At 53.4% G+C, this 25,641-nt stretch overlaps 1 protein-coding gene across 2 annotated transcripts in view; it reads left to right on the forward strand.

Annotated features, from left to right (window-relative positions):
- Positions 1 to 25,641, forward strand: part of SND1 (staphylococcal nuclease and tudor domain containing 1) — a 422,576-nt gene that overhangs the window by 386,386 nt on the left and 10,549 nt on the right. For both annotated transcript variants that reach the window (XM_047695928.1, XM_047695929.1), the window contains exon 17: positions 19,929 to 20,117. In XM_047695928.1, the coding sequence (XP_047551884.1) occupies positions 19,929 to 20,117 (189 nt within the window). The remainder of the gene's footprint in view (positions 1 to 19,928; positions 20,118 to 25,641) is intronic.

Here is a 25,641-nt window from a genome sequence, read left to right on the forward strand (position 1 = left end):
ACAGAGGTTGGTATGTTGCAGTGGTTCAAAGTCTCCAATAATTTTCATTTTGTCATGCAGCACGTCTGGCCCTTTGACCAGAGAGCTTTTAAATTCCTCCTCCCCAGCCCTCTCTTCTCCCTGGCTCCCTGGCTCCTCCGTCCCTGGCTGGATCCAGACTTGTTGATGAGCCTCAGCTTTCCCCCCACACACGAGCCACTAAATCTTGCCTGCCTGCCTCCCGACCCACCATCATTTCCCAAGCTCACCTACGCCCATGAATGCTTAATTTAAAACTTCTGCTGCCGTGCAGCACTTTGTGATTCTGAGGCCGCTTTCAACAGAAGAAACAAAAATGGGCTGATGAATGTACTCAGAAAGGTGAGCAGAAAACCATCCAGCATCTCTGTGATGTGGGGAAAGGCTTTTCCTTAACCATTTAGCTTAATATGATGGATATCTGCAGTGTAGAGTAATCCTAATAGGATGGATATCTGCCTGATCTATTGGCCTGCAGGGTGGTTATGAGTTTTAAATTTCCTCATCTCCACAGCAATAAATTCTCTGGGCTTTTCAATTATAAACTTAGTTTTCAGTGGGGCAGCGGAAAGGATTTTTGTTTTGGTCGAAGGATTAGAAAGGCAGATCCGGTTGGGGCTGGGAAGCAGCGTGTGCGCTGGGTTTGGCTCACCTGTTCACCTTCACTTTCACCCCCGGGGCTTCCCCGGGCACATCTGTGGACCGCGGTGTCACTTGTCCTTATCAGCTCAGTGTGGCAGGTGTTGCCACCACAAGGATCTACAGGAGCCCCTCTGTGGCATTTGCACTGCAACCTACTGACCTCATGACGAGGGCATGGCTCTACCTGACCACCTCCCAATGCGGGCCCAAGGGGAGGGCTTGCAGCCTGCAGCTTTCCCAGGCAGACCAGGAGGTGACGATGAGTTCCCAGGGCCGGGCTCATGCTGAGCAGCCAAGGGAGAGTAGCTGCAACGAGTCCCAGAGGGTAATGAGCCCTGAACACTGCTAACTGGAGTACTCAGTGTGGGATCATTGGGGAAACGAGCTCAGGCTAATCTGTGCGGAGGGGAATCAAGGCTTTTTGATGGCTTTCTTCCTTTATACTGACACGTATCACTTCTTGGCCCACGAGTAGAGCGGCCAGGGCCAGCAGGAAGAACAATGACTTTCCACAGGTCCACTTCCTGGCCTTGGTCGGCATTCCTTTGTCCCCCACTCCCAGCCCCTAAGGGCCTCCCACTCCCTGGGTGAGAGTTTCAGAAAACTCTTAAGACACCTAGGAGTGTGATTCCCCTGGACGTCAGCAAGTCATTCTGCCCACTGGGTAGTGACAAGAACCAGGCTCCACATTTAGGCAGGACTGTGTTCAAATTCTGTCTCCTCTACTTACCAGATGAACTTGGATAAGATCTTTAGCCTCTCTGAGCCTCTGTTTCCTTATCAGTAAACTGAGACTAAAAACAACCCCATCACAAAAAGGCTACCTGCGTGTCTGTCAGAGAACCTCATTCATTGTGTGGTACACAGCAGGTACTCCGTAAATGTTAATTCCCTTCCCCCTCCCCTATAGTGAGGAGCTGCTGGTCTTCCTTTCAGATGTGGAAGTGGGAACCACAGAACCTTCTTGCCCAGAGCGTCCATGATCCACCCCATCCCTAGCCTGGCTGTCTGACAGAGCTCGTGTTCAGGGCAATAACTAGAAGGAGATAGCCATAGCGCCGCGGGTTCTCAGAGTGGGCCTCTGCCCCAGATACTGTGTGCCAGGGACTGTGTCAGGACCGGTGATAAAAGAAAGGCCGTGTTTCTCTGAGATTATCTTCTTTTCATGTTGTTTGGATCAAACATGCTTAAAAGTGAAGACAGATCAGTGGATAAGTGCCAGTGATTGGCATGTGGGTTCTCTTTTCATTCAGTTCATTTAACAAACACGTACTGACCTTCAACTGTGTGTCAGGTGCCATACTAGGAGTTAGGACCACCAAAATGTAGTACTTTGTAACTATGTCTTCTGCCATCAAGGCGTTGGCTGGCAGGCTCAAGAGCTTATCAAGAGCCAGAGCACAGATACTTGCTCTGGGACTCCCAGAATTCCCTTGGAGCACAACAAAGAGGGCGGGAAAGAAGGCTTCCCAGAGGCAATACTGCTTAGGCCAAGTTTTTAAGGATGAGTAGGCATCAGCTAGACCAAGGGTAGAAGGACGTGCTTTGCAGGGAGAGACACTAATGCATCAGTTAGAAATTACATTCAATTGCTAATATAGTTCAGAAACAGCAATTGCTTAAGCAAGATTAAAGTTTGCTTCTTTCTCGGGGCACCTGGGTAGCTCAGTGATTAAGCATCTGCCTTCGGCTCAGGTCATGATCACGGGGTCCTGGCATCGAGCCCCATGTCACACTCCCTGCTCAGCGAGGAGCCTGCTTCTCCCTCTCCCTCTGCTCCTCCCCCTGCTTATGCTCTCTGTCAAATAAATCTTTTTTAAAAGTTAAAAAATAAAAAATAAAGTTTACTTTTTTCTCATGAAAAAAAGTCCAGAGATAGACAGTCCTGATCCAGTACAGTGATTCTTGGTGTCAACAGAGGTAGAAGTCCCTTCATCCTTATGCATAGCTCTTAGCACACATGGATTCCATCCTCGTGGTCCAGGGTGCCCTTGGAGCTCCACCCACTCACACCCGCCCTCCAGTCAGGACACCAGAAGAAAGGGGAAAAACTCCTGGTGTCAAATGCTCTCAGAAGTCCCATCAAAAATTTCAGCTAAATCGCAGCTGTGTGCCCAGTGAGGCCGTCTTCACCTGGCCACACCGACACCTGGGCTAAAAGGATGCTAAGAAGGAAAAACTGGATTGTGACTTGACATTTCAGTACCTGTTCAGGGAGCACCTAGCTCTGTCTTCCTGAATCCGCAAGTCCACTTCCTGAATCCAGTCATTGGTGTAAGAGGGGTGAGGAGTGGTAGGACATGAGACTAGAGAAGCAAATCCACATTTCCCTCTTGGTATGAAAGCTCTGTTGTTCAGCCAAACAGGGCAGCTGCCAGAGCTCAGGCCAGGCTGGTCAGGTGATATCTGCCGGGGCACCAGACTAGGGCTCAGCTCCTCCAGTTCGGACCCCTTCCTCTCGAAGGAAGGCGCCCTGGTGGTTCTAGAATTCGCACAGGCCTTGTGCACTGCCAAGTCTAGGCCCAGGCAAACCGGACTGTACATTGGCCAATGGCCAAGCAGAGTTTGGTCAGTCTGTGACCTAGGCGCACTCGCCATACATTTCTGCTCTCCTGGTCAACCCTGAACCTGGTAAGGAGCGCAAGCAGGATATTGAGTGCTTATGACATGCCAGACATTGTTCTGAGAGTTTCATGTATAACAACTCATTGAAACCTCACATTTTTCTTAGGGGGGTAGTTAGTTTTATTGCTCCCGTGTTAAAGTTTGAAACCGAACCGTAGACTTAAGAACCCACCCGGGTTACTAAACAGCAGAGGCCAAATCTGAAACCAGTTAGTCTGGCTCCAGAGTTCTCCCTGGTAACCATCATGCAGTCTGCTAATTGATGTGGCCCTCCAGATCAGAAGGAAGTGTCGGAACTGAGGCAGGCAGATGAAGGTAGGACCAGGCACAAAAAGCCTAGCCCATCTGTTACGCAGGGAACAAGTGAAACTCATGCTAACAGACCAAGCCTGGTAAAGGCTTTTCTCCTCTTTTGAGTCCCTTGTCTCCTCCCCTCTTTGCATTCTCACTCCTGTCAGTATGATCCGTGAACAAGCTATGCTGCGCCTTTCTGTTCATTCTCATTCCTGCCTCCCAGACACTGTCACTGTAACAGGACTTCTGGGCATCTTGTTTACGTTTCCATCCTTCCTGCCTTCCTCAGAATGTACGGAACCCACCCCCTGATCCATCTGTCCCAGATCTATATTAAGAAGGGGCTGGGGCGCCTGGGTGGCTCAGCAGTTGAGTATGTGACTCTTCCTTTCGGCTTGGGGCATGGTCTCGAAGTCCTGTGATCGAGCCCTGCAGTGGGCTCCACGCTCAGTGCAGTCTGCCTGAGATGCTTTCCCTCTCCCTCTGCCTCTCCCTGCCCCCTCTCTCCTGCTTACACCCCCCAAAGAAAGAAGGGAGGGATGGAGGATGGGTCTGGGCTCTGAACTGTCCCATCACCCTGTCCCTCAGGGTCACCCTCCTGAATTCTGAGCCGCACACAAGTCTTCCTGGCCTCTGCTTCCTCTGCCACCCCCCGACCCCCCCAGGCTCTACTTGCACCGCCACTGACCTCGGCCTCCCTTTTCATCCTAAAATTCTACCTCATGCCTGCTCTGACCCTACCAGTCACACAGTCACACTTCGAAAGCATGACCCAAGTCATTCCATATGCTAGAGCGTGTTTACTCGGCCCCACCTGTGGTGTCCCAGCCAGCCCCTCCCTGGACTTTCTAGCCCTCAGGGTCGGCGGTCTCCCATGAACCCCTCCAGCACCTGCTGTCTGTACTACCAGTCCGTGGTCCTGTGTTTTACGTGGCATTTTATCACTAGCGACAAATGTGGCTTCATCATGTCTTCTCAACTTAATCTTAAGCTTTTTTTTTTAAGATTTTATTCATTTATTTGACAGAGAGGGAGGTCACAAGGAGGCAGGGGATGGGTGGGAAGCAGGCTCCCTGCTGAGCAGAGGGCCCGATGCAGGGCTCGAATCAGGACCCTGAGACCATGACCCAAGCCAAAGGCAGAGGCTTAACCCACTGAGCCACCCGGGTGCCCCAATGTTAAGCTTTTTGAAGACAGAAGGTTTTTGTTTTGTTTTGTTTTTGTTTTTTTGCCCATTTGCATCTATTGCAATGCCTGATACAGTGCTTTTTTACTTAGTAGATGCCAAATAGCTATTTCTTGGTTGGTTGATTACAGTAAGTCCTAGGTCTTGTTACACGTCCTTAATGATTTTTATACATTTCAGCTCCTTCAGTGTTTGTCTTTCCATTTTGAAGAATCCTAATCACTTCTGGATGTTCCCATCTCTTTTTTTTTTTTTTTTTTTTTAAATGGGCGATTATTTCTTGGTAGAAGGAATTTGCCTTCTTTTTTTATATATTTTTTTTTAATTTTTTTTTTCAGCGTAACAGTATTCATTATTTTTGCACCACACCCAGTGCTCCATGCGATCCGTGCCCTCTCCAATACCCACCACCTGGATCCCCCAACCTCCCACCCCCCGCCCCTTCAAAACCCTCAGATTGTTTTTCAGAGTCTATAGTCTCTCATGGTTCACCTCCCCTTCCAGTTTCCCTCAACTCCCTTCTCCTCTGCATCTCCCCTTGTCCTCCATGCTATTTGTTATGCTCCACAAATAAGTGAAACCATATGATAAATTGTTCCCATCTCTTTAATCAGCTCAACTGGGCATCCCTGGTCCTTCTCCAGCCCTGCTGTATCTTTGCAGAGATGCAAGGCCGAATCACAGTGATCTCCCCTTTCAGGGTACATTGTACTCTATCATAACCGTAACCTGCATTTTCTGCTGCTTGCCTGGACTTGGAAGCCGTCTTTGTTAGGGAAGCTCTGGGCAGCAACCAGGAATATAGCCGTGTAGAAGGAACCACCCAGAAACAAGAGAGCCCCAACAAGCACAGTCTCTCCCAGGAGCCCCCTCCAGCAAGCACCTTCTAGCACTGCCTAGAATCCTGATGCTTGGGCCTACAATGTGGGGACTAAGGGTGGGTTCAAAAGAAACCGGAAACAGCCTCATTTGGAGGGCGTAACATAAAAGCTAATGGATTAACAAGAACAGTCTAGTTGATTCAGGACATAACATAAGCACTAAAGATGGGGTTGTCGGGGAAGACTTCCCGGAAGACAAAAGTGGTGTGGGGGAGTTGCCCCTTGCAAACATCTTCACACACACCTCTCAGAACTCCTGGGCAGAAACTTCCTGAAAGGGGGGTTTGCCTTAGCATTCCCTTACTGATAAATGACCCGACATCTCCCTGAGTGTGCTCTGCACATCTGTGCCTCCCTTGGCAAAGCTCAGGGGCTGCGGGGCATCTGTCTTTTAGAGCTGAGATGCGGGGTCTGGCAGCTCACTGAGCAAGCAGATCAGCATGCCGGTGGCTGGGGGGTAGAGGAAATGAGGTTGTCAAGAAGGGGCGCATGGTATACTTTGAGAAGGTGCGTGGTGCTGAGTCTGTCCTCATAGCACTTCTTGTTCTTTCCATCCTCCCTACAGCATCCCTGTGAGCACCTGCCTAAGATAGAGGATGGTGCTGGCCCCCCCTTTTCTTGTGTTGCTTCTGACCTGCCACTGTCCATTTCCCTGCCCACTGACTCCGGGCAGCAGCTCAGGCATCCTCAAATGGCGTTCACAGAAATCAGGCACCCCCGCACGGCTGTCGGTCGCATGTCCGACTCTTAACTTCAGCCCAGGGCCTGAGCTCAGGGTTCTGGGAGCGAGCCTGGCATCAGATTCATCAGACTCAGGCTCAGTGGGGAGTCTGCTTGAGATTTTCTGATTCTCTCCCTCTGCCCCCTCGTCACCGCACGTGCATGTGCATTCGCTCCCTCTCACCCTCTCTCTCTCTCTCAAATAAATAAATATTTTTTAAAAAACCAAATTGCTTAAGTGATGTTTACACTGAGCGTGTAGGAGTCTCCAAGCTTCTTTGCAAGGACACTGGCAGAAAGTTTCCCATGGGAGAAGCCGCACAACAGCAGTTGTTGCCACTGAGCCGTCTTCTGTCAGAGGAGCCTTAAGCAGGCGGCAAGGCTCAGGCAAGGGTCAGGCTCACCGTGCTTCCTCCAAAATCAAAGGAATTGTCCTTAAAAGCTCAATTGTGACTTCCAGAAATCTTAGCCAAACACGCTGAGCATCTGCATTTCCTGTCTTCATTGCAGAACACACCTACATTGGGGGTAGCACTCCCCACATAAGAGTGGAGAGCAGGTGTCAGCGGAATTTGGCTTCCTACAACCAAATTGGGAGGCAGGGCAAGGCAAATGAGGTCACCCTGGCCCCATTTAGGGGAACACGGGCCAGCTACTCCCTCCTGAGAGCAGGGTGAAACCAGCCTAAGCAAAGAGTAGGGTTGGGAGACTACCGACTAGCTCCCAGGGCCTCATTAAGCTGAATATTATTTGGGATGTTTGGTTGAAATGGGAGCGAGAGGAGTAATTGTGATTCATGGCACCTTGACTCCTGTCAGGAGGGTGGACAGAGTCATGTCAACAACCGAGCTGCCGACCCATCCTGTCTATTGTCCTTCCCTGCCACTTGTACTTTGTCCTCTCTTACCTCTGCTCTCACTCGGGCGGCGTTGAGTACTTTCCGGAGGTAACCACAAGGCCCAGAACAGCATAAGGAGCCCGTGCCCTGGGGAGTGGGTAAAGATGGGGACTGGGTAAAGATGGGGACTAAGAAGGAATCTGGTCCCAGTGTGGAAAAGCAGTGGAGGCTAGGAGCCATCGCTCCTAGCCTTTCCCTGGACAGAGATGGCTGGGGCCGGCTGCAGAAAGGGAGGGGCTTAGGGGGGCTTCTGGGGTGAGAGAGCTCCACTCCGGCAGGACGAGCGGTGCCATATTTTAATTGTCATTAGCAATAAGAAATGAGCAGTGAGGAAACCAGCCTCAGCCCACAGAAGAGAGCAGAGGGCAGGCTCACTGACCAGGCTGTCTGGCCTCTGGCGTGATGCACATCTCCCAATCTGGGCTGTACATGCTCAAGCCATTTATATAGTGGCCTTATTATGGGTGGCTTTTACCGAGAGGCTTTTCTTTGTATTATAGACAGGCCAGAGAGAGCACGGGCCCTCCAGGTCAGAGCGAGCAGGGATCCGGTCTGCCCGTGTAACAGCAGGGTCAACCCACGCCAGCCCTTGACCGCTGGCGCTGCTGAGCGTGAAGACTGGATCACCTTAGAGGAGTTTTTGTTTTCCTTACTGTGTTGAAATAGAGTTGGGGAGAGTGCATGAAACAGAGGCTCTGAAGAAGCCTGAACCTCCTCTCCCCTGGGCCTAAGAGAGCAGCCCATGGGCATGGCGAGAGGGGAGCAGGGGGCCCTCTCTCTGGCCCGTCCAGGGATGTGGAGGGCAGGGCTGCTGGCCGCCCTCTGCGTGGCCTGCCCTGGGGGTTGGAGGGCACGGCCTGCCAAGGACAGTGGACCCACGCCAGGCTTCCTGTTGGCAGTTGAAGGCAGCTGCATTTCCAGGAAGGATATGGGTGAACACAGGAGCAGAGGGCTTCATAAGAGGAGCCCAGAGGAGATGGGACTTTCTTAGCCAGATGAGAAGAGCGGCCCCTCTCATCCTCTCGGTGCCTTCAGCTGTGCCTTCATGCTGCTGATCTGAACGTTAATCAGGAGGGATGGGTATTCCATGTTTTTGTGTTGAAATTGGTTGCTATTTCTTATATTCAGTGTAATTAAGTAAACTGGCTGGTCCGTAGCTGCAAGTATAGGATTTTTATCTGTTCCAAGTCCTTTTCTCTCTGGTGCCCTTTCTCTGGCCTGCAAGACGGATTGGTGTCTGTGTTCCTATTTCTAAGAGACTGGGAGATGGCGAATAAGAAGGAACTCAGTGCCCCTTTCCCCCCAGCATAGGACATCCTTTGCCACAACCTGACAGCTTTTGTGTAGCCCCCATGGCGACAGCCCAGTTCTGGGAACATTGAAGTGACTGAGCCTGGCCAAGCCCCAGAGCAGCAATTGCCTTTCCTCGAAGATTTCCTTGAGGGCCTGAGACCTGCCCACACTGGCAAGGGACTTGTGGCTGAAGGGTTTCTCAGCCCTGTGCTCAGATGTTCCCTCAGGCGACCAAGGCCTAACCGGGACATCTGCCCCACCTTGGCTTGGAGGACTTAGCAAACGGGGTCCAGGTTCCTGTCCTGTCCTCACAGCTCTTCCTCTGGCTCTCTCATGTCTGCTTTTGCTGTTCACCCCTTCCTTGCTCAGGGATGGTGGCCAGGAGTGGTGGATGTGTAGGAGACCAGAGGGAGGCATACACAGCTGCTGCTTGCGCTCATGCCTGGGTAAATAGAGGAATCCGTCCTCACTCCAGTTATATTCAGTACAGGCAAAGCCAAGTGCGAAACAGCCCCTTCTGCTCGTGACGTCTGGGAGCCTCTGAGTCATCAGGACTGGCTGCACTGACCAAGGCCAGTTTCTGCCCCTCTGGGCTCCTGTGAGCAGACCTGCTCCAACAGGGCTAGCTGTGGGCCAGCCCTGACCCCTTAGAGACCTTCTCAAAACAGTCCTTCTCCAGCCGGTCTGGTGCCCCCCAGATTTCCCCAAAAACAGTTTTCTGTCCCAGGAACTTTCCTTCTCTAAGTTGACTGCCAGAGATCTGGAGAAGCCAGGACCTTTGACCTTTTATCATCTGTTGACTGAATGCCTACCATGTGGCAGTAATGAGATACCATTAATAAATGCCCGTTACAAACTGTAATTAGTAGTGATATGAGCAAAGTGCTGTGGGGAAAAGCATTACTAAGAAAATAATGAAATAGTTTGAGTGAAATCCCATCTGTGCAGAATCTTAATGCATTGGGTAGGAGTTACAGGTACAGTATTAGGAGGAGCATCCTAGCTGCAGGGAATAGTGTGTGCAGAGGCCTGGAACAGTGCATTATGTCTGGAGCTAGAGTTAGTTCGGATGACTAGAGCAAAATAATGAGGGCCAAAATGGTAGAAGGTGAGACTAGTAAGAATCCAGTCATAAGAAGCTTGTACCTTGGGGTGCCTGGGTGGCTCAGTTGGTTGAGCATCTGCCTTCGGCTCCGGTCATGATCTCAGGGTCCTGGGATCAAGTCCCACATCCGGCTCTCTGCTCGGTGGGAAGTCTGTTTCTCCCTCTCTCTGCCTGCCTCTCTGCCTACTTGTGATCTCTGTCAAATAAATAAATAAAATCTTTAAAAAAGAAGAAGAAGCTTGTACCTTGCTATGCTAAGGAATTTGAACTTTGTCAGAGAACAAGGAAGGGGTTTCAGCAACAGAAGAAGTGATCAGCTTTGGGGGTTTTTGTTACATAACAGCAGTCAGTGAGCATTTACTATATACCAAACTCTTGAGTGTTTAACTGGAGTTAGTTCGTTTGTTCTTCAATAAAAACCTTCGAAGCAGGCACCATTATTATGCCCGTTTGACGAAGAGGAAAAACCTGTAACTGGAGAGGTTCAGTCAGTCACCCAGGGTCTCACAGCTAGTAAGGAGTTGTGCAAAGCTTGGCCCCAGACGGTCTGGCTCCCCAGCCCAGCTACTGTGCTGCACTGTCTGTGACAAGCCACACCACAGCACTGTGGAAGGGCCATTAGGAGGACACAAGGCTGGTGGCAGGGAGAGCAGAGAAGGGGACTGCTGCCCTCGGGTAGGAGCTGAACCCAAAGAGTGGCAGTAAGGATAGAGAAGAGGGGAAGAATTCCTCTGAGGTAGGATTAGCGTGACCTGGAGGTTGATTATGAATGTAAGGGAGCGAGGCTGATCCCCAGGCTTCTCCTGCTACCAACTGGGATAAGAAAGGCGGGTGGATGGAGGACCAGGTTTTAGAGTGAAGATAGTAGACTCACGACTGGACGCATTCCATTTGTAATTGGTCAGGTGGAGGTGAATTCTGAAGGGAGGGCTGGACTGGAAATAGAAGTCATGGTGTCCTGTAATTCCGAAGCGGTGGAAATCAGGCACTGCACGGCTATAAATGGCCCCCTGGCGAATGTCCATACTCAGGGAGCATGTTGGTGGGTAAGAATTCACAACTGAAACTAAGAGCAGGGAGAAGAAACCATGGTTGGGAACCACAGAGGCCTAATAAAGAAACTTTGAGATGGACAAGGGGTTCTTAGCCCTGTCAGATCATTCAAAAAGTAAAAAACAATGAAATGTGATAAGAAATTGTTAAAGTGACAATTATGAGGTCCTGAGTGACTTTGAGGTGGTAGTTACATTGGAGTGTAGACAGTGGTGAGCCGTCACGTTGGGTGGGGAAGGAAAAGGGAGGTGAGCAGAATCCTCTGGGCAAGGAGAGCGACGTCGGCTGGGTGGACATGAGATCAAGGCACAGTTTTCTAGGATGGGTGAGATACTCAAGCAAAGAGGCAGACGCTGACAGGAAAGGGAATTGAAATAGTGATGGTAGAAGAGAGGTGACTGATAGGTGCCCGAGGAAGCGAAAGAGGGTGTGATCTAGAGCTGGGTTCCTTTCTTTTTCTCCAGGGTGGAAAGGAAAGTAGTAATTATGAATGGTAACATAAGGACTTTTTGAAGGCGAGGTGTGGAAACCCTCAGCAGCTCGGGTAAAGAAGCCTGATGATTGGGGTCAGCAGAGCAGAGTGCGCCTGCACCAGGGTCAGGGAGATACAGGCGCTTGCAAATGAGGAACTGGCACTTAAACTTAACCCGATGGAACACCATTCGGGTACTTTCAGAGCAGGTCAGACATTTGATAACCACGTGCTCTTATTCCACAGGTCACACACACACTGATCTGTCCTGACAAGAGGCCAGCTGTCTTCTGGCTGCTAGCTCAGTGCCCACAGGGCTCGGGCCAAGCCTGGGATATTCTGGTTGGGCTTTGGAGAACGCCACTGTGGCTACCTCCGTGGCCCAAGCCAAGCTTCAGGACAAAGAATGCTGTCTGGGGGCCGCTGATGAAAGCAGCCTGGCCTGCTTTTTTGGGCTGGCAACTTCCTTTCTCCAGCCAGGGAGCGTGGGAGGGCTGGGCCATTCAGGTGCGCCCCACTCTCCGAAGGAATTCCAGAGCTTGCCTCAGGATCAGGTGACCTGTGGCAACGGGTACCACCCATGGTGCCCCAGACGGGGCGCAGAATGAGGGCCTCCTGATTCAGCTTCGTTCCCTGCATGAACCTCAGGGAAGAGAGAGTTAAATCTCCTCCAGCCTTTAGCGCTGGGTTCTCTTGGGAAGATGAAAACCTCCTTCCTTCATTGTCTGCACCAAAGGAACAGATTGCGTCAGTTTATAAACTGTGTTACCGCTTGCAAAGGCTTGGAGTCAGCAGGTTTGCATTTCCCGGCAGACTCCGACGAGCCTGATCGCCTTGGCTGCGGCCTCTCCGCCTCAGGCGGGACCAGGAGCTGCCCTGCACCCTGCACTCCTACCCCATCATCCCACCCCACACCCCTGAGGTATTGGAGGAGAGAGAGAGAGAGAAACCCAGAGCTTCTAGCTAGGCCATCTTGTTTGGGTCTCAGGCCTCCCATCCATTCCCAGGAGCTTCTCGGCCCGTCTTGCCACCGTGCCAGCCCGGGCCTGATTTCCAGGTATTCCTAGGGCTTTGGCTTGGGCCAGTGCGTGGATGTCAGAGTGGAGGTTTTCTGGAGAACAGTTGGCACTGTGGGCTGGGCTTGAAAGAGTCATCTGGTGTGGAGGTGCTAAGGGTGAGGAGCCCAGGCGCTGTGGGGCCCGGGGAAGAGCTCCCCGGCTGCCTGCTCGCTCTGCCACCCGCTCCCCGCTGGCAGCTGCCGATAATGAGGCCTGGGAGGCATCTCACGGCCACTGCCTCGCCAGCTCCCGGGGCCTTACATTATTAATTGCGTCGCGTTCCTGTTCATCGTCTCAGAGAGACACTGGTGTGTCTGCACGTGCCTGCGAGTGCAGGAGACACCGTGGCTGTGTTAAGCTGCTACTATATTAAGGGGAGGTGTCTCTTCGAGTTCACAGCTCTGGCTGTGGCAGCACCTTCCAGTGGTGACCCAGCTCCGTGGCGACATGGTTGCCTCTGTGTAGCAGCAAGGGGTCCCAATGGTAGTCCGGTTGCCCTGGATCACGGCTCACATTCTGGCAGAGAGCTCCAGTGGGAGGCCCGGGGGAGGCAGGGGCTGGAGTGTCTTTGAGCCCCCTCTGCGAGTTTGCCACAGGGCTGGAGGGTCTTCGTGGGGCCTCCCGGCTTGCCCTTCTCCCGTGTTACCTCTTTCCTCAGTCCCTAGTCCTACAGGTTCACACCACCAGCCCCAGCTCTAACCTCAGCTACTTCAGAGCTTGAGGGACTTAAAACCCTGGTTCTGCTGTCATCTATACAGGAAGAAACTGAGCCTGGAAGGGATGTGACCCCCCACACACACACCCCCAGCCCAAATCATAGCTCCAGTCCATGGCTTTTTATTGGCTTTTTCTTTGGTCCTCAGCAGCTTTTTCCCATCCAGGCTTTCCTGTTGTTCCCAGTTCCAGGCTTCTGCCTCATACGTGTTGCTGATGGCTCTGGAGATATTTCAAGCGGGCCTGTGGCCAGAAAGCAAGTGGAAAGGATAGAAGCGTCTGCCTGTCATTAGGGCCCCCGAGGTCACCTCCCCAGAGGTAGCCCAGAGCAGTCTGCTCCCCACCTGCTGGAGGAATTGGCGGACTGTTCCCCCCCACTCCCCTCCCCAGCACCAGAAGTCTTCATTTCCAGGTGCCCCGGGGCAGGGGTGGCCTGTGCCAGTTCACCTGTCCTGCCTGAGGCAGTGCCTCCCCAGCGGGAGGGAGCATCCTCTGGGCTGTTTTCCCCAGGCATCCCACAGCCTCCCAACCTCAGAGGCTGGCTTCATGCAGTGTTTCCTGTGCTGCCTCAGGCACTGTGCCCAGAGCTGGGGCAGGGCGCTTGGTGGAGATGGAACCTGTTCTCCATCCTCTTGACACACAGAAAAAGGGAAGGTGGGTACCTATGTGTAGGCTCTCCCTGCCCTCCCCCATTGCCAGTAAATCCCCTCTTGTGTTGTACCTCCTTCGGCTGCCCTCAGTCACCTTGCAGAGCCTGCTGTGTTCCACATGTCAAAGTTTCTTTGTCCTGAGTGTTGGTTGGAGTGGGGGGCGGGGCAGCACCTGCTGCCTTAGTCAAGCTTGCCTTCTCCCTCCCCTGGCCAGCCTCTCTTCAAGACCCAAAGAAGGCTGCAGGAGGACCTGTGTCTTTCCAGCTTTGCCCCAGGCTTGGAAAGAGCAGGCATCCAGTCTGGTTCCTGGATCAGGAGAGGTAGGGCAGCTAAATGAACCCCCAGGGCTGTCAGAATTTCCTCTGTGGTTTTATGGTGACCTTTTAGCTGATCTCTCTCCCCCTCCCTCTCTCCCCCTCCTCCCTCTCTCTTTCTTCTCACCTCACTCTCCTTCACACACACTCTTTACATAAGATTTCAGAATCTGAGGCTGATTGGCTGGGAAGTGCCAGAACAAGTTGAGGGAGAGGAGTAGGATCTGTAAGGCCCTCACCCCCTGCCTGACTTCCACATCCCTTCCTGTGACCCCCTGCACTGTTCCAGCCCCGCACTGTCCCCCAGGCCCAGAATGTGCCACACTGCTGAGAGAGGAAGACTCAGACTCCACCGCCTGCCTGATTGAAACAGTTCCTAAGTTAAGAAGTCAGACAGAATCCAGACATGGGAAAGAAGGAGCATTCATGGAGGAGAGCAGGACAGGGACCGAGTATATTTCTGGGGGCCAAGGCGTTCCAGCCACTAAGGAAAGGACCACAGGCAGGGAAACGGATTCATGGCCACCACACCTTCCCTCCCTCATGTGTTCCCAGCCACAGAGAGCAAGCTAGGGGTGTTCCGCTTCTCCCCTTTCCTCCTTTCCCTTCTCCCCTTCCTCACCCACCCACAACTGGGAAGGCTGAGACCGCAGCCCGTCTGGGTGGGCACTGAGGTGTGCGTTGCCTGGGCATGGGAGCTCTTCCTCAGTAATTAGGAGACATGCAAATTAACAGCCTGTGCCGTTTGTATTAATTTGGTAAATAAGCCAGAACAATTTCATTAGTGGCACATTAATGTGCTTGGGAGCAGGAGGACGTGTCCCACTGCGAGGCGGCAGGGCCCGCTGGCTGCCCCAGCCCCCCGACAGGCCAAGTCCAGTGTGTCTGGCTCCTCTCCGACCACAGCTGGCTGGGCTGCACCCCCCCCCAACTTTGGCCCTATGGTGGAAAAAGACCCCACCACCACTGAGCAGGAAGGCATCTGCTTGTGCAGCTGGCTTTGAGGACAGTCACACATTAGCTCTTCCCACTTGTCTTCCCTCCATTTTGTATTTTGTATGAGGCTACCAGGGTTTAAGAAGCCCAAAGCTTTGCTGGATGGGGGGAGAGCTAAGGGGACGGGGCTCAGTCTGAGCAGGGTTGCTGCTGGCCAGTAGTAGATGAAGGGAAGAGAAAGCAGTTATGTTACTTCTTTTAGTACATAGGACCCGCTTCTCATTCTATGGAGAAGGAAACTGGCTAGGAGAGAAAAGAGGTCATCTCTTCCCAAAAATTCACAGGCAGAGCTAGGATTTGAACCCAGGTCTGTCTAACTCCAAGACCGATGGTCTTCCTGCCACCTCCCTGCCCAGTCAGTACACCCAGCTCTGGGGAAGATTCAGAGTATAGAACAAGCTTTGTTCCCCTTGTTGCTGACAGTCTAGCTGGACAATTAGAGACATTTGGAAGTGAAATAACCGCTCCTCCTACTACAAAGTAAAAAGTCGATGACGATGATGAAACATTTATGCATCCAGTACTCTTGTAAGTGCTTAGTATCTTTATATTAGCTCATTTAATTGGAACAAACCCTTTGAGATAGGCAATATTGCAATTCCAGTCTTACAGCAGAGACACAGAGAAGATAAGCGACTTGGTGAAGGTCATGCAGTTGGTAGGTGGGTTTAAACCGATGCAGTCTAGCTCCACATTCTGCGCTCAGAACTTCTGTGCTATGTGCTGTCCCCTCGGTGCTGAAGTGTGGGGTAGCCCACAGGTGTCAGAGGGATTCACATGGCTGGATCAGGGAAGCCTTCACAGAGGGTGGTGTTGAAGCTGGAAGAGCTCAGCTCATAGGGCCTAGTTCAGACTTCAGAATCCCCACCCACTCTGTCGGCCTCAGGCAGAGGGCAAGAGGTGCTGGCAGCTGGCCAGGCCCGCCGGGGTACAAGGAGGGGGCAGCGGGTCTGACCTCAAGGCATCTAGGCTGCCTGCTATTTCACACTCCCCCAGGTGCTCCCCCAGCGGAATGCTGTGGCCCCCGTCATAATCTCTCAGGAGGCCTTCTCCTCCCCTCAGCCCTGCTTTCCTAGGCCTTAGCGTCAGTGTGAACATTGAGGAGGGGAAGGAAGAGAAGAGGCTCCCATTGGTTCCCCACTGACACTGCTTGTGTCCACGTATACACACGTTCTGTGGTGCCCTCAAGGCCACATCAGCTCACACGTGCACACACCAAAGGCCCACACACAAATCAGACATTGGGGCAGTCCCTGATAGTCAGCCAAGGCGTGAGCTCCCTGGTGTCCCCTGCCGTCGTTGGAGGCCTCCCAAGGGAAGCTGTTGCATCCACATCTCTCCGTGAAACACTCTATGCTGCTGAGGAGATAGGCAGTGTGACACTGAACAGCACTCTGCAGTTCACACAACACTCAGTGAGCGGTGGGTCTCATTAATGCTGTCAACAGGCAGAAAGAACCCAGAAGAGGTTTCCTGTGTCTGACCAGAAGGAGCCTCTCCTCACTCCTGTTTTCAGTTTGAGGCAAACTGGTAGGAAAGAGCTTTCCGTGGGTCTCTGTCTAGTCAGTCCTCATTATATACAATTCCATATTTGCAAGTTCACTTACTTCACTTACTGGAATGTACTTGTAGCCCCAGATCAGTACTCGGAGTGTTTGGTCATCCGAGCGGCGAACACTTTGAGTGTCCAGGTGAGCGTGCTCCCAGCCGAGGTCGCAGACGGCGGTGCTCCCCTTCTTGTTTCGGCTCTCATCCCAGCAACAGATGTCTTGTCCATCATCTCCGTAGAGCCGCGTTTCCCCCTTTTTCTGATGTGTGCTTTTTCCTGGTGATTTTGCAGTTTAAAATGGCCCCCCGGGAGTGCCTGGGTGGCTCAGTGGGTTAAAGCCTCTGCTTTCGGCTCAGGTCATGATCCCAGGGTCCTGGGATCAAGCCCCGCATCAGGCTCTCTGCTTGGCAGACAGCCTGCTTTCCTTCCTCTCTCTCTGCCTGTTTGTTATCTCTGTCTGTCAAATAAATTTAAAAAAATAAAAAAAATAAAAAAATAAAATAAAATGGCCCCCCGGCAGAGCGTTGAAGTGCTGTCTGGTGCTCCGAAGTACAGGAAGGCTGCAGTGGGCCTTAGGGAGAAAATACACGTGTTAGAGAAGCTTCATTCAGGCATGAGTTCTAGTGCCGTTGGCTGTGAGTTCAATGGTAACAAATCATCAGTATATACTAAATAAGGTGTTTTTAAGCAAAAACGTGCACAGAAGAAGGTTATGTATTGGTAAATCTTGACCAGAGTCTTGCAGGAACCTGATCCTGTGTTTCCCCTGGGAGCGCTGGTTCAGTGTTCGTGGTAACTTTATAGACAAATAACAAGAATCAACTGTATCTGTGTATCTCTATAGGAGTATGTGTTTATATGTATTTTTTTCAGTTAAGAGAAAATATCAGTGTCTGGGTGGCTCAGTGTGTTAAATGGGATCAAGTCAGGCTTCCCACTCTGTGGGGAGTCTGCTTGAGGATTCTCTCTCCCTCTCACTCTGCCCCACCTCCATTCACACACACAACACACACACACACACACACACACACACACTTCCTCTCTCTCTCTCTCTCTCTCTCTCCCCCTCTCAAATAAATAATCTGTTAAAAAAAAAAAAGAGGGAGGAGAAAATATCAAGAACATAAGTCTTAAAGGTGATCAGAGAAATAGAGCATACACAGACATTGGCCCACAAAATGTTATTGTCAAGGCACAAATCCCCCGCAGTCAATCTAAGAGAACCGTGATGAACACATACCAGCCTGGGAGCACCATGCTTTAACCCTCTGCTTGCTGACCATGAAACTCTCCCAGAACTAGAGAAGGGTTAAGACTTTGGTCTTCACATTGAATTCTGTGTACCCAGAAGGATAGACACACCACAGGGCTTGACTAGAGAGGTCACAGGCCAAGAGACTCCAAAGTAGCCCCATCCTTTCGCTGAGCCCAGCCCACCTTCCCTTGAGTGCCTTTGAGAAATTACAGTATTTGCAGCAGCCATTATAAAAGGGAAAGCCGAAACCCCTAGGCTACAGCTTTATCTCCCTTTCTAACCCCAGATGGATTCAGCAGGAAGGCAGTGCCCAAGGCTAGAGACTTCTTTCCTCAGCTGCTGGCTGGGCCCAGGGACCTGTCAAGCCCAAGTTAGCATATGGATTATAGGCAGGGAGAGGCTGGGTAAGTGTGAAGGCCATGCTCACCGTCCAAGAGAGTTGACAGCGCTGACCCCAGGCATGGCTACTAGTCGCCAGAGTCTCCCACTAGTACGAGCCCTTGGGAGGCCGGCATCTGGTTGGTGGCCTCCGAGGGGAGGTGTGGGTTGTGGGGTTTGCTAGGCAGGGTGAGATCTAAGTGTGGGCACTGTCCAGAGTGAGGATGATTAGATTCCCCGGGTGCTTCATCAACCCACCTCTAAGGTTTTTGCCTCCATCCTAGCAGTCCAGCCCCGAGAGGAATGATACAGGTGGCCCTCAAGCTTCTCGTCACAATCACTTGGCCCACCACAGGCTTCTCAGAACTGGAGGGAGGTCTTATGCCCAAGCAGGGCAGCCGTCAGTTTCAGGAAAGGACACTTGGCTGCTAACATGGTGAAAGATAAGAGGTCCAGGAATGGGGGACCTATGTACCCACCTGCAGAGTCAACTTGGAATGGCCCTATAGAGTATCTTTGTTATCTAGCTCTAATAAACTCTTCCTATCTGCTTCTGGGTCACACCCGTACTCCAGCAGTGTTAAACTTACATTTCCACTCAAAGGGTTAACTGTAAGCCTTAATTAAGTAGGGTGTTGAAGAGGGTGTTCAAGGATAGGGAGAGGCCCAGGCCTTGCCTCCCTGGTCCTGCCCCTTCTTTTTCTCCCTGCTGCCTTCTCTCCACATGGCCAAGCCACCTCTGTCTACTTAAGGGGTGTCCTGTCACCCACATGGCTCCCCACTCGCCTCTCTAACCCTCTGGCCTGGGCTGCTGCCGCAGGCTCCAGCCCAGGCTTCAGAGAATTCCCAGGTATTTAGACATTCATTTTATTGCTTAATCGAGCTTGAAGCTATTTAAATTAATACAAGTTTTTCATATTTGGCAGCAAAGGCTTTTACAAGCCCCTTTAGCAGAGAAAGGAGGAGCTTGGGAGAGAATCAAAGAAGAAATTTACCCTGAGCCATTGCCTTCATGAGGTGGAAACAGATCAGCCACCATAAGGGCTGTGGCACCAAGGCCGCCCTCTTGGGGGAGTGGAGTCAGGACTGTGTCTGGGGTCCTGTGTCTCAGGGAGGCGTTCTGTGGAGAAAGCTCAGAAGCTCTTGAGCCCCACAGGGGTCCCCAAGGGTTCTGAGGTCAACCCCAGCCCACGGCCCCAAGGCCTGGGCTTATGGCAGTGAGGTCACCCTTTCCCTTGTTCCCTTTCAGGGGCAGCCTCCTGCGGGCATCACCCTTAACCACCCACTTGTGCACTCCTGCTCATACCCCTCCACCCACATGCCCCCTCCCCTCCTTTCTTTACCTGGCTTTCATCCAGCCACTTGGCAGTACCTTTGTTGAGCAGTAATTCCCTCAGCTACGTGCCCCTCTTCCCGGGAATTGCCTTGCTCCTGGGGCCTGCCTATCATGCTAGAAGAGCTAGGTTGGGTGCATGGGCACTGAAGAAGAGTCAGACGTTCCGGGAGCAGCTTGCGTCTGCTGCTTCTCTCACTCCTGACCCCCAGGCTGCGCTCACACATGCCCACGGCTGATGCAATTCCCTCGCTCAAGCTGAGGGATGCCGATGTTACCCTAGTAGCTGAGTTTTGAAGTCTCTCAGTCAGGGATGTTTCTGTAAGGATAATTCTGGGCTGTGAGAGGATAGAGAGCCTAGATCCCACTTACAGAACTGAAGCGAAGCGTTCTAAGAGGATCAGCAGTGCCACAGCTCCAACAAGCTCCTGCTCTTGGTCCCTCCTGAGACCCTCCCCCTGTAGGCTGACCCTCCCCCTTTCTCTGTTCCCCAGGTAGAGGTGGAGGTGGAGAGCATGGACAAGGCTGGCAACTTCATTGGCTGGTTGCATGTTGACGGCGCCAACCTGTCCGTCTTGCTGGTGGAGCACGCGCTGTCCAAGGTCCACTTCACCGCAGAGCGCAGCGCCTACTACAAGCCCCTGCTGTCCGCCGAGGAGACCGCCAAGCAGAAGAAAGAGAAGGTACTGGTGTGGAATTGGGCCTGGCTGCGGAGGAGGCAGGGGCCATCCCGGAGCTTGGGGCTTCTTCTCGCCTTCCTCTGCCAAAACACCACAGCCCCCACACAGGGAACAGAGTGGTTTCGTCATCCCCCACCTGAGGGACCCTGGTCGGTGTTGGTCTCAGACCCCACATCGGGAGCCACACGTGACCAAGGGAAAGGCTGCCAGCTTAGGCGTCCTCAACTGTTGGCCTGCTCTGGTGGACCTGGTAGAGCAGAGCCACGTCTGGAAGGTGACCTTGCAGCCATGAGAAGAATGATGTGGGGAGCCCCTGGTGAGCAGGAGACTGGGGAGTTGTCCCTTCACCAGCCCCAGCCCTTCTTCGGTGCCCTCAGAGTGACCGGGAAACCCACAGCCCACTCTGACTTGCCTTCACAAGGGCCTGCAGGGAGGCCCATTTCGGAAGCTGCCCCAGGAGATGCATAAAACTGTTAGGACAACAGATTTATAGCCCATCAGTCTCTGCAGACAGTGCATTGAAAAGACAAGGGGGGTGGGGTGGAAAGCAGCTTTTGGAAACAAATGGACGATTAAGGAACCCAGTGGTTTGGTGGTGGGAGCGGGGCTCCGCACCCCCTGACTCAGCCTGTCGCCACTGACTTACAGCCTGGCCCTAATAATGGGGATAAATCAGCCGGCCGCCAATTTGTCAAGGCTTCTCTGGGCTCGAGGAGGATTTCATGGGACAGCCGTGCTGAGCCATAAATTTGTTCCAGGAACAAACGTTTCCTTCCCCATGGGGCAGCCATCTGGCTTGCAGCTCGCCTCCCAGAGCCAGGCCCAGACACCTGCCAAAAGGAGTAGGGGGCTTCAGGGCCCCGCAGTTCCTCATTCTCTTCCAACCCAGAGCAGCCACCTCCTCCCTCAGCCTCTTCCCAACGGCATTCCCTCAGGAACCAGGCCCAGGGATGCCTGCCTGCATCTCTTACCTTTTCTTCCCATCCCCTGGGGGTGAAGGCAGGTGACCAACCCTAATGGGAGTGGAAGAACTCTAGAGAGAGGTGACCCAAAAAGCTTGGGATTGGTTGAAAGGGGCTATTCATGCCTTAGAGGACTAGGCCTGTAGGAGGCCTCTCAGGAGGCTTCCCCTTGTCCCAGGGCTGCTCACATTAAACCCCATCTTCATACAGTGACAGGGAGTGGGCAACCTGAGCTCCTACCGCAGAGAAGCTTCCTCTTGGGTTTCCTGTTGGTGACAGTTGAACTTAAGGCTGCCATCCCCATGTTCTCTGCCTGCTGCAGGGGAAGGTGCCCACGCAGTACTGGGGCCTTGGTATGGAAAGGGCTGAACCTTACTGAAGAATTAGCAGCTGGGGGGTAATTGGCCCCTGAGGCTCAGACTCTGAAAGGGTCTTTGCCCCCAGGCTCTGCTCTCTGAGATTTGAGGCCCAGGAGGGACCCAGGAGAAGACAGAGAGGACAATCTGGCCTGAGGGGGAGGCATGGGTGCCTTGCTGGGTGTTACACTGGGCGTCACTATTTACTAGATTTGTCTGAAAGAGCCCCAGTCATCATTCCACTGGGTCCACATGATGATGGTGAGGAATAATCATCAGTAATTATTTACACAGCCTGCGTGTTTTTATTCCAGTCCAATTAAAATGCAGTGCACTACTCTCAGGGCGAGGCCCCGCCGGCCTCCAGGGTCCTTCTCCCGCACACCCCATCCTCTTCAAGGATCCTGGCAGAACCTAGTGTGGCTTGCCTCTTCTGGTGAGGGGCTGGTTCCCAGGAGCAGCATGTGTGGAGCCCTGCGGCACCCCTCAGAGTTGGCTGGACTCAGAGAATTTGGCAGCCAGCTGGAGGACAGCAAACTGCATTTTGAGATGTCCCCAGGATTTCCAACCTTGCCTCGCTTGTGACCCTAGGAGGGCTACCTTCGCTGTTGGAGACAGGCACGTGTGGGGTTAAGAGATCATGGTGGTATGTGTGAGCTAACTAAGGAGAGGTAATACCGAGAGCTTCTGTGAGACGAGACCATGCGGAAGTCTTCGGGAGCTGAGATTCTATGTGTGCGCATCTGGGAGCGGGCCCATCTGAGGGAAGCCGGCCATGCTAGTTTCCTAGCTTTGGGAACTTGGCTGCCTCCCTGCTGGGCCTCGTTCTTTCCTGTGCCCTGCAGACTCCTCTCCTCAGGAAGAGATGCTGGTTGGGCCCTCCCCTTCCTCTACAGGGCATTAGCTGGGTTATCCCTTCCTCCTCCAGGAATAACTGGGTGGCTCTGACCACCAGAGACTGGAGCCACAGAGGGCAGGCATCAGGAATGCTCTCCCTCCCCAGCCTCCCTTCTGTCCCCGCAGGGCCCTGCACCGGGCTGCATTGGCCATTGATTACCTTTTATTGAACTTGCCTTCCCCGCCGCTAGCTTGAAGGCCTTCACTGCCCTGGCCCCCTGCCAGCCCCACCCTTGGAGCCTCCGAAGGCTCCAGCCAACAATATTAAATAGGATTTAGAAAGGAAAGCCTCTAGTCACTAGAGCCTCTGTCCATATTGCCCATCTCCTGCCAGGAGGAGGATCCTGGGGCTTGCTGGGGAGGAAGTACAGGAAAGAGGGAGGGCCAAGGATGGGTGAGGACAGGAGAAGAGACAGCCTGTGCTCCTAACCTGGCCCCACAGTGTCGACGGGACCCAAGTAGGGCAAGGACTGGCAGGAGAGACCAGCAATGGAGAAGATGAGGGATCTGCTGCCCTTGCCCATTCCCCACCTGGGTCTGTAGCCAGAGCCACGGAAGGGTTACAGAGGAGCCCCGCCTCAGGACACGGTGCCATCTGGCCCCAGCCTGAACATAGACCCTACGGCAAATCAGAGGTGCTGGCTGGGAAAGGCCTTTCCACACTAACATGGCCCGGAGGTGGTCCCGGAGCAAAGCAGGTCCCTCTTGGGTGGCTCTCCCAGCATCCCTGGGCCCGGCTGCTGAGGCCCAGCTCAGGCTTGGCTCCACCAAAGGCCAAGAGCATTCTCAGCTCCAGAGTCCCGTCCTCCGCTCGGGATCTTGGCCATGCAGGTCTTTCCCCGGCTCTTCCATCTGCCCAGAGCCTGCGGGGAGAGCCCTCAGGCACTGAATCACTGTTCTCCCTGAAAGGGGTCTTTGGGTTTGCCTTGTCTTCACCCCGTGGGCCCAGGACGAGGAGCATGCCCCTGGGAACTCCCCAAAACAAGCTCCTTGTCAGGGATCTGAGCTGAGAGAGGGCTGGGCATGGCTGTGGGGAAGTGGCACCCATCTGGCAGGTGCCAGCCAATGTGTCTGTCCCCTCCCTGCCCCGGTTCTGCAGAAGGGCAAAATATCCAATTGGGCAAAAGATGCCCTTATTCCAAGGGTGGGCAGCCTCTCTGCTGACCGACTCATTGCCACCAAGAAGCCACCTAGCCAGGCTGCATTTACCAGCATGCCCAGGCCGCTGGGGGCCAAGACCGGGAATAGATGGTCACCTCACCTCCCGAGGGAAACCTGCAGTGCTCTCCTATTTGAGGGGCCAAGCCAGCCCTCTCTTAGAAATGGAGTTCCTCTATCTGAGGAGCAGCTCTCCGCCTCATGCTTCTGGTGTCTTCTCACCTTGGGAGCCAGCAGAGTGCCCCTACTGTGCCCCTCCTAGCACCCAGGGAGCTCTAGGACCCTGTCACAAGACCCTCCTGGTGAGAGCTGGAGGCCTGGGGGTGGGGCCCTCCCCCGGGGGCTTTAGTTTGCATCATCCTTGACCTCAAGCTTGCTGGCCCACCCTCCTGCCACCTGCCTGCAGCGGAGGAGCTCCACCCCTTCTCCCCCTAGGAGGAAACCTGATGCTGTCGCCCAAGGCGCCTTTGCTTGAAGAGTCATCAGCAGTTTCTGCTCTCACCCTGTCAGTCTGTTCCCAATTCATCAACACTGCTGAGGAGGGAGGCAGGGTGGGGTTAGGCTGGAGCCCAGAACGGCTCCCAGGCCCAGCCCCCACTCTGGAGCAAGCGCAGAGCCCCCCTCCCCTCTCTCCTGGGCTGCCTGGGTGCCAGGAAGGCCAGGAGCCGGAGGACCCAAGTCGGCAGGGAAGTTTGGGGGGGCTTGACCATGGTGGGGGTTGGGGGGCCACTTGGCTTCTGCTCCTTTAAGGCAGTGCTGGCAGTCCTGTGTCTCAGCAGCAGTGAGCCCTGGGGAACTTCCTAGCGGCCCCAGGGAGAAAGTCCACCTCAACCGGATATAGGCCTCGGAACCAGAAGTCACTGCGGCCGTCCCCCATCCCCCGGAGTGCCCGCAGCAGTCTGTGCCATGGCCTCCAATTGGAGAGGCCCTTTCACAGTGAAGTCCAAAAGCTGGAGACCCCCTTAAGCCAGGAGTCTCTGATCTGACTAACTCCTTGCCTGGGGCAACCAGGCACAGGCATGTGGAAAGCAAAGGTGTCTGGCTGCTGCTGGGGAGGGAAGTAGCTGTGGCGGGGCCTGTGTTGGGAGTAGGTGAGCGTGGGCAGGAGCTGTGTGTGGGTCAGAGCCCAGCCCCAGAAGGCAGAAGGCAGGGGCATTGCTGTGCATGTGGCTGAAGGAGGTTTTGCACCCGGATGAGGTCTCTCCCATCCCCCTCAGCCACTCCCTGGTGGCCTACCCAGGGCTCAGCCCCTGTTGCTCATTCCAGTTCTCAGGGCCCTGGCCTCACCTTCTAATGGAAGAGTGCTCACACCACAGTAAAGGCAGGAGCATGGCCTTTGCAGGTGTGACCCAAGGAGGTTCAGCAAATCTAACATTCCTGCCCTTCGGCTGCTTCCACATGGCGTCCAGGGAGCTGTGGGTCAGCTGAGTGATCATGGCGTCAGACTGGCCTATCTTGCAAGGGAAGAAAAGGAGATGCAGGAGGCACATGGCTGGACTGAAGTGAAAAAGCAGATTAAAGGACAGGAGCCCATGGCTCCCACCCACAACTTTTCCCACTGCTCGGTGCTGCCCTCTGACTCTGGAGGCCCAGTCAGTGCCAGAATGCCCTCTGGAAGATCTAGCACCCAGATACCTGGGTTCAGGCCCTGGTTCCACTGCTTCTAGCAAACCTGGGTGCCTCCAGTTCTTGTCTGTAAAACAGGGTAACCTTAATACCTAGTCAAAGGGTTGTTGTGAGGATTCAGTGAATTACTACTTAGAATGTTTAGGATGGCAGCTGGCACCTAGGACGCATGTAAGTTTTGGCTAATACTTTTATCATCTCCTGTTCTCGTGTGTCTGTGGGACCCTGCGGGTGGTCCTGTCCCTCACCCTCTTCTCAGTGCTCAGCGGGGCAGCCCCCGCCCTCTGCTGCTCTGACAGGCGTCACTACCAGGATAATCTCCTGGCCGCAGGATTGGTCTTGATGGGCTGTCACATTGAATCAGCTTTGGAGCTGCTGCGGCCCTGACAGGCAGGGCCAGGGAAAGTGGGGAGCAGGGAAGGCGGAGGGGAGTAGTGAGGACGGAGGGGAGTGGCCCAGCTTCTGTACTGGGGTCAGAGCAACCCGCTTGAGATGAAGGTGGAGAAGTTGCTGAGAGGAGACATTCTC

The sequence above is a fragment of the Lutra lutra genome, chromosome 11 (genome assembly GCF_902655055.1).
Source record: "Lutra lutra chromosome 11, mLutLut1.2, whole genome shotgun sequence".
Lineage (NCBI taxonomy): Eukaryota > Metazoa > Chordata > Mammalia > Carnivora > Mustelidae > Lutra > Lutra lutra.